The 16,791-nt window shown below is 35.5% G+C and overlaps 1 protein-coding gene across 7 annotated transcripts in view; it reads left to right on the plus strand.

Annotated features, from left to right (window-relative positions):
- Positions 1–16,791, plus strand: part of SCFD1 (sec1 family domain containing 1) — a 107,546-nt gene that overhangs the window by 52,079 nt on the left and 38,676 nt on the right. For all 7 annotated transcript variants that reach the window (XM_072838118.1, XM_072838115.1, XM_072838116.1 and 4 more), the window contains 3 exons: positions 9,254–9,350; positions 13,971–14,041; positions 16,241–16,320. In XM_072838118.1, the coding sequence (XP_072694219.1) occupies positions 9,254–9,350; positions 13,971–14,041; positions 16,241–16,320 (248 nt within the window). The remainder of the gene's footprint in view (positions 1–9,253; positions 9,351–13,970; positions 14,042–16,240; positions 16,321–16,791) is intronic.

Genomic DNA, 16,791 nt, shown 5'->3' on the forward strand with positions numbered 1-16,791 from the left:
ATGTGTAAGGTTAGCTTTTGTATTTGAGTTCTTTCCAGTTTTTGAATGGATGCTTGTATTGGGATGTATTTCCCCCTTAGGACTGCTTTTGCTGCATCCCAAAGATTTTGAACAGTTGTATCTTCATTCTCATTAGTTTCCATGAATCTTTTTAATTCTTCCTTAATTTCCTGGTTGACCCTTTCGTCTTTTAGCAGGATGGTCCTCAACCTCCACGTGTTTGAGGTCCTTCCAAACTTCTTGTTGTGATTTAGTTCTAATTTCAAGGCATTATGGTCTGAGAATATGCAGGGGAGGATCCCAGTCTTTTGGTATCGGTTCAGACCTGATTTGTGACCCAGTATGTGGTCTATTCTGGAGAAAGTTCCATGTGCACTTGAGAAGAATGTGTATTCAGTTGAGTTTGGATGTAAAGTTCTGTAGATATCTGTGAAATCCATCTGGTCCAGTGTATCATTTAAAGCTCTCGTTTCTTTGGAGATGTTATGCTTAGAAGACCTATTGAGTATACGAAGAGCTAGGTTGAAGTCACCAAGTATAAGTGTATTATTATCAAAGTATTTCTTCACTTTGGTTATTAATTGATTTAAATATTTGACAGCTCCCACATTCGGGGCATATATATTGAGGATTGTTAAGTCCTCTTGTTGGATAGATCCTTTAAGTATGATATAGTGTCCCTCTTCATCTCTCACTACAGTCTTCGGGGTAAATTTTAGTTTATCTGATATAAGGATGGCTACCCCTGCTTTCTTTTGAGGACCATTCGAATGGTAAATGGTTCTCCAACCGTTTATTTTCAGGCTGTAGGTGTCCTTCTGTCTAAAATGAGTCTCTTGTAGACAGCAAATAGATGGGTCCTGCTTTTTTATCCATTCTGAAACCCTGCGCCTTTTGATGGGGTCATTAATCCCGTTCACGTTCAGAGTCACTATTGACAGATACGAGTTTAGTGTCATCATGATATATATTCAGTCCTTGTTTTGTGGATTGTTCCACTGAACTTCTTCTTAAAGGGGAATTTTAAGAGTCCCCCTTAAAATTTCTTGCAGAGCTGGTTTGGAGGTCACATATTCTTTCAGTTCTGCCTGTCTTGAAAGCTCTTTATCTCTCCTTCCATTTTGAATGAGAGCCTTGCTGGATTAAGTATTCTTGGTTGCATGTTCTTCTCATTTAGGACCCTGAGTATATCCTGCCAGCCCTTTCTGGCCTGCCAGGTCTCTGTGGAGAGGTCTGCTGTTACCCTAATACTCCTCCCCATAAAAGTCGGGGATTTCTTGTCTCTTGCTGCTTTAAGGATCTTCTCTTTATCTTTGGAATTTGCAGGCTTCACTATTAAATGTTGAGGTGTTGAACGGTTTTTATTGATTTTAGGGGGGGAATCTCTCTATTTCCTGGATCTGAATGCCTGTTTCCCTTCCCAGATTAGGAAAGTTTTCAGCTAGGATTTGTTCAATACATATTCTGGCCCTCTGGCCCTTTTGGCGCCCTCGGGAACCCCAATTAAACGTAGGTTCTTCTTCCTCAGGCTGTCGTTTATTTCCCTTAATCTATCTCATGGTCTTTTAATTGTCTCTTTTTTCCTCAGTTTCCCTCTTTGCCATCAACTTGTCTTCTATGTCACTCACTCGTTCTTCCACCTCGTTAACCCTCGTCGTTAGGACTTCTAGTTTGGATTGCATCTCATTCAGTTGATTTTTAATTTCTGCCTGATTAGCTCTAAATTCTGCAGTCATGAAGTCTCTTGAGTCCTTTACGCTTTTTTCTAGAGCCACCAGTAGCTGTATAATAGTGCTTTCTGAATTGGCTTTCTGAATTGACATTGAATTGTAATCCAGATTTTGTAACTCTGTGGAAGAGAGGACTGTTTATGATTCTTTCTTTTGAGGTGAGGTTTTCCTTCTAGTCATTTTGCTCAGTGCAGAGTGGCCAAAAACAAGTTGTATTGGGAAAAGGAGAAAAAGAGAGAAAGAAGGAAAGAAAAAAAAAAGAGAAAAAAGGAAGAAAAAAAGAAAAAAAGAATATAAAGAGAAAGAAAAAGAAAGAAAGGGAAAAAAAGGGGGGTGGGGGAAGCAAACAAATCAAAAAGCAAAAAAACAAAAAACAAAAAAAAACCACGGGGGAGTATCTTCCGATTCTGTATACTTTAAGTCCCTTGACTTCCCCTGGAACTGGTCCGTGTAGCTGGTCTTCTGGGGGAGGGGCCTGTTGTGCTGATTTTCAGGTGTTAGCACTTGGGGGAGCTGCTCTGCCCCTGCCTGGTGCAGGGCTCAGTGGGGGTTGTTTACCCCGTGAGGCCCCAGGAGGAACAACCGCAGTGGCGGGGCCAGCTCTGCAGCCCTGGAGTCAGCCCCCGCAGTAACCCTCTGCAGCCCTCTGCAGGGCCTGGAGGCTCGGGGCGGGGCCGCTGATCTGCTCAGCTCGGGGCAGGAGAGTCCTCGCTGTCCTGGGCCCTCCCGGCCTCTGCCTGTCCCGGGGGAGGCCGGATCCTGGGCTGTGTCCCGGAGCCCTGTGCTCCGGGGCCTGCGCTGTTGGATTCGCGTTCCCACCCCGCAGCCCCCTCCGCGGAGCCGCCGCCCGAGCCCCCCCGAGCCCCTCCGAGCTGCTCCGGGTGCCGTGCGCGCTGCAGCCCTTAGGGAGCTCGGCACACTCTCCCGGGCGCAGGTGTCTGTTAGTGTCCCCCGGAGCCCGAGGGCATCCCCACCCTCCTGGGTCCTGCTCCAACTCCCTGCGGGCCCCTTTCCGCCCAGGCAGGTTGGTGCAGCTCCTGCTTCTCCAGGACGGGGCTCTCCTGTCCTGGGGACACTCGCCCCGGCCTCAGCCCGGCTCCTCGCGGGGCCCCTCCCCCTTGGAGGCCTTTTGTTTCTTTATTTCTTTTTCCCCGTCTTCCTACCTTGATAGAAGCGCGAACTCTTCTCACTGTAGCATTCCAGGTGTTCTCTCTTTAATTCTCAGGCCGAATTCGTAGATTTTCAGGAAAATTTGAAGGTTTTCTAGGTAATTTGGTGGGGACAGGTGATTTGGGGACCCTACTCTTCTGCCATCTTGCCCCTCCCCTCCTATAGTGATAATTCTTAAATTTGGCTTTGTAGTTTCAGGCAACCAAGATTTTAAAGAGAGAGAGATGTGATTAAGTTGAGGGGGGAGGGGAACTTCTTACCAGAAAAGAGAATTTGTTTTTTATTCTATTTTTAAATTTTTTATTTAAGCTCTACTTCCACTATGGGGCTTGAACTCATGACCCAGAGATCAAGAGTCACATGCTCCAATGACTTTAGCCAGCCAGGCCCCCATCTTAAATTTTTTTTATTTATTTACTTATTTAAGTTTATTTTTTATTCTAGCAAACTTTCCATAGCATCATGTTGCAAAATACATTGCTCATATTGGGCTTTATCTAGAATAAATTGAGTGATGTAATGATATAGTATATTAATATCAGCTACACTCTTAGATTTTATATGACAACTTTAATGAAAGTCAAGGGTGTGATATTAAAAGATAATTCAGGGGCACCTGGGTGACAGTTGGGTGTCTGACTCTTGATTTCAGCTCATGTCATGATCTTAGGGTCATGATCTCAGGGTCATGGGTTCCAGCTCCCACCCTCTTGCATCTGGCTCTGAGCTCAGCAGGGAGTCTGCTTGAGGTTCTCTCTCCTCCCTCTCTCTGCCTTTCCCTCCACTCACGTGTGCTCACACTCTCTCCCTCCCTCTCTAAAATAAAATATTAAATATATATATATGTATACACACACACACACACACACATATATATAATTTAATTAGGACACGTTTATGAGTTTCCAATGTAGTAAGGTCTCAATTTATAACATTTTGGTATCTAGAGTGGAAAGTCTGCGCTTTAAATATGTTACTACTTTTTTTTCTGTTGGGCTTTTGGTAAGGATTAGATAGCAGAGAAGTTAAAGTTACCTATTTTAATTTGGGGCTGAAATGCTAGAAATTCAATGTTTTTAGTTGAGAGAAAAATGCATCTATTTGAAAATGACATAATCAAGTTGTAAGATTGATAGCCTGTCATAAAAATTGAAGATCCTAACCAAATTTCTCACCCTGACAATGCAGTCAGTGTCCATCACTGCATAGAAATGAGGTAGAGGTATAAGGATGAATTTTATTCAAGATTTCTGAGTTACTCTGTCATTTGAACAAGTATGTCAGAGTAAATATATTCATCCATCTGTGTTATAGAACACCTTCAAAGATAATTAATGTATTATCTGGGTTTTGTACCACATAATTTTTTATGACACCAAACCCATTCTGATCCACCAGTATGAAATGCAACATGTACCCCCAAATAATGGAAAATATGTTAACATACTATTTTGTTTTATCATAAAAGCAGTTAAGATTTGGAGAATTCCAGTTACCTTGCAGGGGACAGGACATATAGTAATAAATAAATAGTCACAAGGAGTTTATATTCTAGTAACAGACCAACTGCAGACTATTATAATACAGTGTACAAATGTTACCCATCCTGGGGATGGGATATCCAAATACAGCACTAAAAGATGATAGGTATTAAACATGTGAAAAAGAAAGAAAAAACAGGCAAGGCTAGGTTATAAATGATCTTCAACTTAGATATAGGTTGTATTCTAAATATATAGTTCTAAGTTGATCTTAGCTTAGGCTATACTTTCCTGTAGATAAAATGTGATGTATAAATCCATGTTCTTCCCAATGATGTTTAATTCATCATGTGGGATATTTCTAATACTGTCTTTGAACAGAGAAGGGCTTATCATCCCTTCCCTCCCCTCTGAGAAGTAGGGAATATTGAGATTCGTAATAGTAAAAGGAAGTATAATTCTAGTCCTTCTGCTTTTCTTTTTCTTCTTTTTTTTTTTTTTTAAGTGGGCTCCATGCTGGGCATGGGATAGCATGGGCCTTGAACTCATGCCCTTAGTTTAAGAGCTGAGCTGACATCAAGAGTCGGACACTTAACCGACTGAGCCACCCAGGTGCCCCAACTCAAATTCTTTCTTACCTTTACTTTCACTGCTGATTTGTGGTAGGGGATCAAATTGGGGCTTGAAAAAGAGGGAAAGACCAAGAAATACTACTCTAGACTTTGTCATCAAGCAGTCATAGACTGAGGTGAGGAGTGAGAATTGTAGTGAGCAGGGAGCACCAGAATGGTGGTGTTTGTAACTAGAATGGAAAGAAGAATGGTTAAGAGAAGGAAGACTTCCCCACAGTTATAGAAAGGAGAAAGGAATTCATTTCATGCCCTGTGCTGTCATCTGACAAATATCCCCCAAATGGATTTTCAAAAGACAAAATATAAATACTACTTTTACATCCCAGATGACTCTTAAGAGTTCTCCATTTTTGTGAGTGAAGGGACAAGCTAGTTTTTAAAATTGCCCCCTTCTTCATGATGAGATGAGCACTGGGTGTTATACTATATGTTGACAAATTGAATTTAAATAATTTTTTTAAAAAATAAAAATAAAAGTGCCCCCTTTTGTTCTTTTCAAACCCAATAGGCTGTCACCAAGTGTGTGTGTGTGTGTGTGTGTGTGTGTGATGTTAATATAAATGTTGAGGTAGTGTACTGAAAAGTGAAAAACATCTAGCTGATTTTCCACTGATACCTCTGAAATTGAGAGAAAAGCACTAGAATTTTTTTAAAAACCAGATTTTTCACTTAGCCCTTTTAAAGGGATTTTTGAAAACTTCATGACTTTCAGAGTTTATATTCACTAGATATAATTTGTGTTCCATTCATAGTCCTTTGGTTTTCTATAATCCCTTATTATTTATTCTTGATATTTATTGAAATTACCAAAAATCTGTTTATTATCTTGACGTTGTTATTTTATTTTATATTTTTAATTTGTCTGTTTTCCATGTAACTATTTTTATCCAAATTGTATTCTCCTTTGAACTCATATTGTATAAGAATTAATCTTTGGGATTACAGAAGTCTTTTCTCTTAGTATTTACCTTTACACCAAGAAATTGAGAAAGGATCTCTAGATACTATATATCTGGCCAAAATAACCTTTTACCCCATATATATAAATTATGTGTATTACCAAAAAAAAAAAACCCTAATATGTACTAATTGACAAATATACTTTCTTTTATAAAGCATGTACAAAAGAAGCAATAAATTGTACTTGAGGAAAATGTAATTTTCCCTACTCTTTATCTGTGGTGTACATTGGAGTCTGACCTGGATTTGAATCTCAACTCTCTACTACTACTACTCTGGTAACCTTGAATAAATCTATGTTTCTGTGTGTCTGTTTCTTCATCTTCAAAATGGGACTAATAATTCCTGGCTCATAGTATTACTGGGAGAATTAAATGAGATTATCTAAGTTAGTAGTTTTCAAACACTTTTCTCTGGTAACCTAGATCAATCTAGAGACATTTGATGAATGATTTGTATCTATTTTATGTTTAGGATTCTGCAGAAGATTTGGTTTGAGAGAGTGTCCTGAGGTTCTCTGTTTAAAAACCTTTGAAAGCCATAGCTGCAAGTAAACAGCCTTGCACAAATAGATCCTGAACAAAGATTAGTTCTCATGTGCAGGTTAGAAAATCTCCACTTCAACTCCATTCTCTCCTACATGAGAATCAGTATATTAAAATGCTAAGTTACTTTTCTTTAATTGCTTTATCGGTGTATAATTCACATACCAGAGTTCACCTATAAAGTGTACAATTCATTGGTTTTAAGTATATTCACAGAAAATTTACTTTCAGAACATTTTTGTCACCTCCAAAAGAAACTGCCTACCCATTATTAGTCAAACTTACTTTTAGATTCTATTTCCATTGCCTATTTAGAACTTTAAGTAAGTTAATGTATCAAGAAGAAAGCCAAATGAACCTAAGGAACCATGCTTCTTCACTGATTTGTAGGTACAGACATTAGAGTACATTATGGCATTTAGCATACACAATTTTATATATTAAATCACTAAAGACTTAATTCTTCACATTTTTCACTTCTAGAAGTTCATTTATCTACTTTTATGACTTCTAAAGATGACTACTTGATTTGTGTATGTCTTGGTCTTAGTTGAGAAATTCAACAAATACTTTGTTAAGTACTTGTTATGAACCACGTACTTTGTTAGACCCCTAATGTTAAAAGATGAATTAAACAGTTTTTAGAAGGGTGGCATATAAACAAAGGAGAGTAATAAAGTGTGATTGTTCATATGGAGAGGTATGTAAAATGCTATGGTATACATTTAAGAGAGTAATAAATTCTCCCAGTCAAGAAGTAGATTGAGGGAGGGGAAAGGAGAAAGAACAGAGATAGAGTTTTGAAGAAGTTGGTCTTTAAAGAATGAGTATAATTCACTGCACAGGTGAGAGGAAGGAATATATTCTTTAAAAGCCAAGAGAATGACCCATACCTATGCTTAGAGGACTAAAAGCATACACAACATTTAATGAAAAGTCATTGAGATATTTGATGTGACTAGAAGAAACTATACACGGTGAATAGGAGTGGAACAAAAAAAAAAAAAGGTTGACTAGAACAGATCATGAGGGCCTGAATGTCAGCTTAGTACCTTATTTTATCATCTTTCTCCCCTCTTTTCTGGCTTCACCTTACAGATAATTAGCCTTTCCCAATGTAATATTCGTTCACATTAACATAGTTCCTACTGCCATCATCCTAGTTCCCCTGGAGTTATATTTGACTTTTTTCACTACTTTGCTTCCCATATCCATTCACATATTAATTATTAAATAATTCTTTGTTTCCATTCCCACAGCCACTACCATGGTGTCTTTCCTAGGGTTTCTTTTCTATTTCTTTTGTCCATTTTTAGTAATTAGATTTTTCTGTTCCTAGGACTTCACCTCTTAATCTGTTTTCGTATTGAGAGTAGCTTTATACAGTAGGTGAAATAGTTCCTGTATCATAGAGTCCGAAGACTATGAAAGCTAAAGGGTTGATAAAAAGGCACTTTTACAGAGTTTATTATACTCGTATCAAGAGTTGACTGTGTACTGATACAGAATGTATTGTTGAGTTAAAGCAAGGGACAGAAGAGTAAGGTATATTCCTTTAGTGTCAGAAAGCAGAGGATTATTAGAATATAGACCCTATTTCTTACATTTTGCATGAAGGAACTGAACAACAATAGAAGAAATAATTGAAGTAAATATCCATAGGCATAGGATAAGAGAAGATGAGTGAGGACAGGTCTCAAAGTATACCTTCTATGTTGTTTTGATTTTTAAACTATTTTATCTACTTAAAACTCTGGCCTTGTGTACTGCTGCAGGGAAGTGGGATTGAGGGATACTAACTGATTTTCTGTTGCCTTATGTATGAAATCACTCTTTAGTCTACCATCCAGACATCTCCACTCTGATTATGCCATGGTGTGATCCCTTTCACTGAAATGAACTCTATTCATGTCCCCAAATCACTTTCAAAGCTTCAGTCAAAATTGATTACCTCCTTCTCTACAGTCGATTAACTTTATTTCATTCTGTCATCTTAGCTTTATATTTTGGTTCTTCATTGGTATCTCTGAGTATTCTAATTTATCACATGAATGGTTTCTACTCCCACTTAGATTATTAACACTTTGAATAGAAATCATATTCTTTTCTCTTTTGTATTATTGAAGTATAATTTAGTAGATGCTTGATAGTGATCATTTTTATTTACTTTGGAGGATCCTAACTTTTTAACTTCATTTGGATAACTTTAATACATTTTAAATTAGAAGAGGTATTATATAGAAAAGCTAAGTTTGACTACCTTCCCATTATCTAACTTAAAGTATTAAGTAGGAAAATTAGTTTCATTTAAAAGCCACTGAAAATAATTTATTTAGGATAATTTTCTGTCCAGTTAAGATAAAAATGTGTGGATTTGCGCACTAAAAAAGTAAACACAACATGAACACCTGACATTAATTTGCATGGAATACAGTATGATTTATATGCTAGTTACTAATTAATATAATAATTGAGATTGATGTAATTTTTATCTCTGCTAATATACATATATAACATAGAGTTAATTCTGAATTTGTAAGTGAGGTGATAAAATAGTCAATGTTTTTTACATTAAGTGTATGATCAAAGTAAAAAACTTAAAAATCAATTCTATTAGGAAATAAATGCTTGTTTTTTAAAAATTGATCATAGAAAATAGAATTTTGTAAGCTGAGAGGCCCTCAGTATGTTTTTATTACTGGATGTAGCCTAATTTAATATTTATTTTGAAACAGGCAAGAAAACTAGATGTGTATTTTGAATATGAAGAAAAAATAATGAGCAAAACTACTCTGGATAAATCTCTTCTAGATATAATATCAGACCCTGATGGTATGTACCATAAATTTGAGGTTAATGTTAAGTTTCACAGCTGATAAATCCAGCATTTTCGATATTCATAAAATCTGAATAGAATTTTTTTTCCTGACCCCATGCTAATACTGAAATCATTAAATGAGCTATTTTCTGTTGAGAAGTTTGTGGCATAGCAGTTCCTGAAGTGGAAAAATGATTTATATTTTAATTCATTGAATTTTTCTTTCATGGTGTTTAAGAACTTGTTATATTCATTATTTAAAGTGATATACCTGAAGTTCAATTTCTGCTGATTTTAGGAAGATTTGAAGGTATAACATTCAAAGCAGCTGTCTTTAAGTGATACACTTTCTAATTACTTTGGTTTAACCCCAACAAGTTTCCTAAAAAATATCAAAAACTGAATTTTGTTTTAAATATTTAGGGAATTTGCTTTTAAAGAAACTCCTTAATCCCATTATATTTACATTTAACTAAATATTTGTATGTTAGATTTTCTTAAAGCAAGATACGATTCTTTGTACTTAGAAAATGTGTTATAATTATTGCTTTCAGTTATAATGATCATGAGATCCACATAGGTTTTAGCCTCTGAAATTAAATAAACTTTAGAGAATTGATCATTTCAGAATAGCTTTCAATTCAAATCTCAGTGCTTTTCCAAAATTAATAAAGTATATAAGCTGTTCAGTTTATATTTTGCATATAAGTTATTCAGCTGAATGATAATGATTTTTGAGTTGAGAGTTTGGTATGTTTTATTTAGACTTTATTCCAAGTTGAAAAATAATAAGTTACAAATTATAGTTGAAGAGTCTATTCCTAAAAACTTCTAAGAAGCTGTATTACTCAAACTTTTAAGAAGCTAGATTTGTAAAGAGAGCAAAGCATTTTGAAGATTTTTACACTTGTGATCTCTACCCCCAATGTGGGGCTCAACCTCATGAAGGTATTCGTACTTTATAATAAAGAAATGCAAAATATATAGGCCTATCACTTCAGAGCTATTCTTTGTTATGTACAATAAGTTTTGAGTAAATAAATGTGTTAATAAACCAGAACCCTTCTCTTCTTTCCCCTTCCTTTCTCAGTTTATTTTTAAAGACATTAAATATGACAGAGCAAGGTAGGCATTTATGCAAGGTGGAAGTCTGATGCCACCTCGCCTAGAAAAATATGTTGGCATAATATATAAAAGTCCCAACAGGTTAAGGAGAGTGACTGTATGCAGGAGCAACCCAGCATCAGTCCACGTGAGGTGAAAAGTGTGACCAGGCATGTGAGCGAGTCCACTGAGGGAATCAGAGCCCAGATGGAGTGAAAAGGCATCCATGCAGGCAAGGAAATGGCTGTAGAGATAGTATATTTGTTACATATCACAGACTGGTTAAATAAGTGCATATGTCAGATAATACAAAGGGAACCAGGTTTCCTGTTGTCAGAGAAAGAAGTTACAAATATGGAAAGGGAGAAAACTATCATGAGCTCTGCAATGTTGGATTGGAATTGAAGGTGTTAATGTGGACCTGTGTTTTCACTATGTATTTGTCAGATAGAGAAATAAATATAGATACTGTGTGTGCACACATTTATGTATTCCCTAGTCAGCCAACTAAGCAGGGCTGGGAGCAACAATATTCCACTAATAAAATTTTTAGCTTATAAATACCATTTTCTACTAGGACTTACTGGAGAAGTAGTTGACTCCAAGGCTGAGGTAGGTAGGAAAAAAGAGTACAAAATGAGCCTAGAACATTTTGTTGTGTCAGAAAGCAAGGAAAGCACTCAGAAAGTGATGGGACATATCAGAGGTCAGCTTGAAGAGGTCAGCTTGAAGAGGCCCCAGTGGGCCAGATCATGACCTTATAAGAACCTCAATAATGATAACAGATTATAACTCCCTGAATGAAATAGGAAGCTGTGAGTTCTTAGAGATATAATAAATGAATAAATTGAAATTTTACGGGATATTTAGTTTCAGATTACCTCCCTACAAGATACTTGTTAATTACAAAGAGAAAAACTAATCTTACATTGGAGAAGCATGATAGATCCCTTAACTAAGTAATTGCAGTGAACATCATCAGTAATGACACATATGAAATAATACCCCACCCAGCAGGATGTAATACAAAGAATACATTATTTCTTTTGTGATATTCCTGCCAAAGGTGTGCAGCTTGAATCTATCATGAGTAAATATCAGAGAAAATTAAATTGTGGGATATTCTACCAAGAAAACAAGCAAACAAACAAAAAAACAGCCTGTAATCTCCAAAAACATCAAGGCCATGTAAATCAAGGAAAGACGGGAACTGTCCATATAGAAGATAACCTTATGTTGTGTCAGTTATGTATGTATACCACATGATTCTGAAATTGATCCTTTTGTCATAAAGGATGTTATAGAACTAGTGGTGAAACTTGAAATGACATCTGAGGATTAGATGTTAGTAATACATCAATGCTGATTTCTTGATTTTGATAGTTGTTATATTGAGCATATTATATTGGAGAACATCTGACATTTGGGAATGATGGGACAGTTTGTCAACAACTTACTCTCAGATTGTTCAGGGAGATATAAAGCTTTCTGAATTCTACTTAAAACTTTTTTCTAAGATATATCAGATTACTCAGTAAGGAAACTGACTTTAAAATTGAGAGCAGTTCCAATGGGAACTTAGGTGTGACAAAAGGATCCAGGTTACTAGTTGTAAATTCTAGAGTACCTGCATTTGTAAAGCATTCCTTTTTACAATTTCCATTTGATTCCTCTGTGACTAATGTCATTATAAGCATCAGAATATCTTCCAACCCTATCATCATAATATTCTTAAAAACCTTAGAAATTTGTGGGGCTTTTATTTACACTATAGCAACTATAAAATATGTTTCTCCTTAAAGAAGAGCGGGAACTCTTTCTTCTTTACAGAGTAAGTGCTTGCTATTAGAATGCTATGCTAGATGCTGAGGATATTAAAAACAATAGCAAGGATCTAGAGGTCCCTGAAACTCTAAGGGAGGAAAGACTTTTTCTCCCGTGTTAGTAGTGGTAGTCCCAGCAGCCTGCAGCAAGCCTCATTGCTCTTCTTTTCTTTGTCCTCTCGCTGCTTAGTCATAGTTGCAGGAAATGCACAATGGATCAGGGTAACTAAAGCCAAAGCTTTCTGGATGGAGCACCAAAAATGGAAAGTAATAAAAAAAAAAAAAAAAAAGAAAGAAAGAAAAGGGGAAAGTCAAAGGAATTGGCAAGTACCAGTGAGATTGCAGAAAGGAAGGAGCTAAGGAAAGCAACCTCATAAAGTTGTTTATGAATTCCTGGGCTCACCCCTTAGCTGCACATACATGAATCGAATCCTAAACACTATTCCAAAGACAAAGAGTTGAAGGGCTAGACAGTTTCCTGGTTCCCACTGTGGCCACTAGATGGTTGGACAGATACCAGTAGCACTGCAGAGGATTTTGAAGAGATTGACGAATGAAGGAACCACAACCCACAGAAAGCTGTAGGAACTTTGAACCCCAGTTAGACTAATTATCTACTAAACAAAAATAGCAGCTTTCTCCTAAGACTTAAACAAGACCCTGATTTTCATAACCTAGTATTCAAAACATCCAAGATACAATACTTATTTGTAAATATCAGAACTTTTCAAAACCCACTATTCATCTTTATTACCATTCTTTGTCATATTTAAGGAGTAAGGATAATTTGAGAATGGTTATCTAGATTCTAAACACACAAGAAAAGTTCATTAGTCATGTTTTGAAAAAATTTTTCCTAGTTTTTATTCTGTAGTAAAGTATTGGAATTCCAAGTTCTTGACTATTAGAACATACTTTGAAGTGAGAGTGCATATTGTTATTTGTTGGTGGTAAAACTGAGTTACTGCTGACCAGTGTTTTATCATTTTTCACCAAAGTACACCCAGTAGCAGAGAGGAGAATAAATGAATTTCTCTATACAGTTTTGAGCTCTGAGAAATAGGAATAGCAGATCAAACCAACTGCAAGCAAGAAATTTCTTTGAAATCTTATGTTTTGTCTTGAACAATTTCAGTTAAATGTATTTTGCATAATACAACAGTGTTTATTTTAATATAAATGTATTCTTTTCCCAAAACTTATAAGTGATACAATACCCTTCAGAAAGAGACATATATATATATATTTAGTGACCCCACTTTTGAGAAGTATTAAAGTTTTATAACCCAACACCTAGAATGACCATACAGCTATTTTCCCAGAACAGTCTCATTTTTATATCTGTTGTCTTTGCATAATTACTACTGGCATCTGCTTTCCATCTCAGAAGTATCCTGTTTTAGAATTGTATGATTACCTTACCTATGCCTTTCTTTCTTTCTGTGTTTACATCTAACAGGTAAATCTTTTATAGACATTTTGGAAGATAGACTGGAGATAGATAGTTCTGTATTCCATTCCTTTAATCTCACAGCATTTAATCTTTTTTCCATATCTATATTGTACATGATTATAGGTATAGTGCCTATAATCCTAAGTCAGCTGAATCTCACATTTATCTATGCCTTAAATTTTTATATACTTGTGTTGACTATAATGCTTAATCAGAATTATGGAAGTTTTTTTTATTTATATTCCCCTATGTAGCAGGAACGCCAGAAGATAAAATGAGGCTATTTCTCATTTATTATATAAGTGCACAGCAGGCACCCTCTGAGGTATGTCCTCTTTATTCATTTATTGGGTAGAAGGGGAAATACTTGTTTCAAAAATAGAAGACAGATCACTATGGCCAAATAACTACCTCATTCCTTTCTTTAAAAGAAAAACAGTTTGTTAAGGTTGGTTCTATTTACTGCTGAGTTTTACAGCAATATTTATTGTCATCAGAGAACTATCCACTCATGAAATGTGTGACCACTTTTAAGTTGTTGGAATATGAGTTGAATTCAAGTGGCCAAATTTTTATTTCTGGAAAATAGCTATTATAAATCGAGTTAATCAAGTTCACTATGCTTTTTGAAACATTGGTCTTCTTTCTCATTACGTGATAATCTTAAAAGTACTATTTCTTTGAGCTATAGCCACTAATGCCTTCCAATTAATTTATGTTTGACCTAAAGTAAAAATGCAGTAGTATTTTAAAGTTATTAAAAATTAATGTCTGTTACAGAATATAAGGAATCCATTGAAGGAAAATAGAGTTCCAAAAAGTTATATAAATACTGTACTGTAATGAGATTAAACTTCAGATTTATATCTGTCACATGATTTATATAAAAATGAAGTTGACTTTTTTTGTATTACAATTAAATAACTTACATCAATACATTTCTCAGAATGATTGGAAAATGACAAATTTTCCTTTCTAGAATATTTTTTTCCTCACTGGAAGAGTGGATTGTGGGTAATTCTGTTGTTTTCTTTTTCTGTGATGGGCTATCAGTTGCTTTTTAAGGAAAAAAAAATTGGGGACATCTGGGTGGCTCACTGGTTGAGCCTCTGCCTGCAGCTCAGGGCATGATCCCGGGGTTCTGGGATCAAGTCCCACATTGGGCTCCCCGAAAGGCACCTGCTTCTCCCTCTGCTTTTGTCTCTGCCTCTCTATGTCTCTCATGAATAAATAAATAAAATCTTCTTAAAAAATTAAAAGTATACATAGGTAATCGACTTTGAAAGCAAATGGCAATTTTAGTATCAGTGTTGTTACCAGGTTAGAGACCTGCTAACTCTCTCTAGTGGTAACTCAGTGAAATTTTACTGGATGAGCAACAAGCATAAGTAGTTGAGAAGACGTCTAGAAATATATTCTTGTTGTAAACTTCTTTCCTATGCTGGTAACATTTATTTGTAAAAGTCTGGTAGATCATACTGCTTCTTTTGGTCAAAAATCTCTGGCATGTTAAAACAGTAAACTAAACTCAATATTTGCTTTAGGCCAATTCTGCTTTATTCTGGGCATATAGCTTTTATTTTAATTGCATAAGAAAGTGTGTGGTTTTCTTTTCAGAATTATCTCATACCTGTATCGTAGGGGACTCTTACAGGCTTATGTATATAAGCTTACATATGTAAAAAGGGATTATAGCCTATTTGTAATATTTTCTAAGAATTTATGATTTTAAAACTTAATTCCATATTCCCTTAATTTGACCACATTATTTTATTTTTATTTATTTTTGGTAAGGACCATGTCTTTTCATAATTTTAAATGATCATTAAGAGGCTTAAAGTAAATTGTGACTAATGATGTTAGCTACTGATAGCCCCAAAAATGCAAAGTAGCAAACATCTCTGGTTGAAGGTAAGCTTTAAATTTCTGTCTTGTAAAATTTTTATAATGGAGTCACTCTGATAGTAGGCTCTTATAAAGTATAGTAATTCAACTAAACTTACTCATCAGGTACTAAAAGAGTAAAGAAGAGAAAACAACAGTTTAAAAAGTATAAGACACCTGATACTCAGTAAATGACTTTGGACCACAAGAGTGCATATGAAAAGGGAAAACCTAAACCTGCATTTCTCCTCAGTGTCGCATCAGTCACACTGTCCTCTTGTGTTTTCTGGTCTTAAGATGTTCTTGGTCAAATTAAATGTTTCATTCAGTGCTTATCCCAAGGAAAGGTAGTCTGTTTCAAAAATGGAGAAAAAACTGGCTCTATTGGATTCACTGAGGGATGATGAAATACTGGATATGTGATTTGGGAGCCTGTCAAAAGTAATTTTCATTAGATGTGATTTTTGTCTCAGGTGCTCACTTACATACTCACTTAAAATATGACTCCACTCTACTTGGGTACCTCGAATTTAAACTCATGCCATTGGTCTAACTTTTTGATTAATCAAATAATAACAAAACGGTCTTCTCTTTCACAAAAGTACAATTTTTTATGATGCCATTTCTTTGTTTATTTCAGGCTGATTTGGAGCAATACAAAAAAGCTTTAACTGATGCAGGATGCAACCTTAATCCCTTACAATATATCAAACAGTGGAAGTAAGTTTTATTTTCTTCTTATATAAGAGAGCACAATGGAAGTAGAGTCCACAAGAAACTGGAAATGTTCCAAGATACAACTTAAAATTACATAAAATGATAACTTCTTTCTTAGACAAGTTTATATTTTATTTATTCATTAGATAAGAGTGTCAAAGACTGAAATATTTGGGTGAACTGTCTCAAAAACAATAGAATTTTTAATTTCATTAGTAAAGAAATGCAGATTAACATAGGGCAGAGATTTAGTATAGTGCTATGCCAAGGGGTATAATTGGTGCATTTATATTCTGCTATTAAAAATATAAGTTGTCACAATTTTTGCTAGATGGTATAAAAGTAATTTATTAAAAAAAAAAAAAAAAAGAAACTATGCCTACTTCTCCTCTTAAGGATATATCCCAAAGAAGTAATTGGTGTCGTAAAATCTTAGAAGCAGCTAAACTAAATGTCCAATAGTAGGCATTTCCA

This window comes from Canis lupus, chromosome 9, assembly GCF_048164855.1.
Source record: "Canis lupus baileyi chromosome 9, mCanLup2.hap1, whole genome shotgun sequence".
In the NCBI taxonomy this organism is placed as follows: Eukaryota; Metazoa; Chordata; class Mammalia; order Carnivora; family Canidae; genus Canis; species Canis lupus.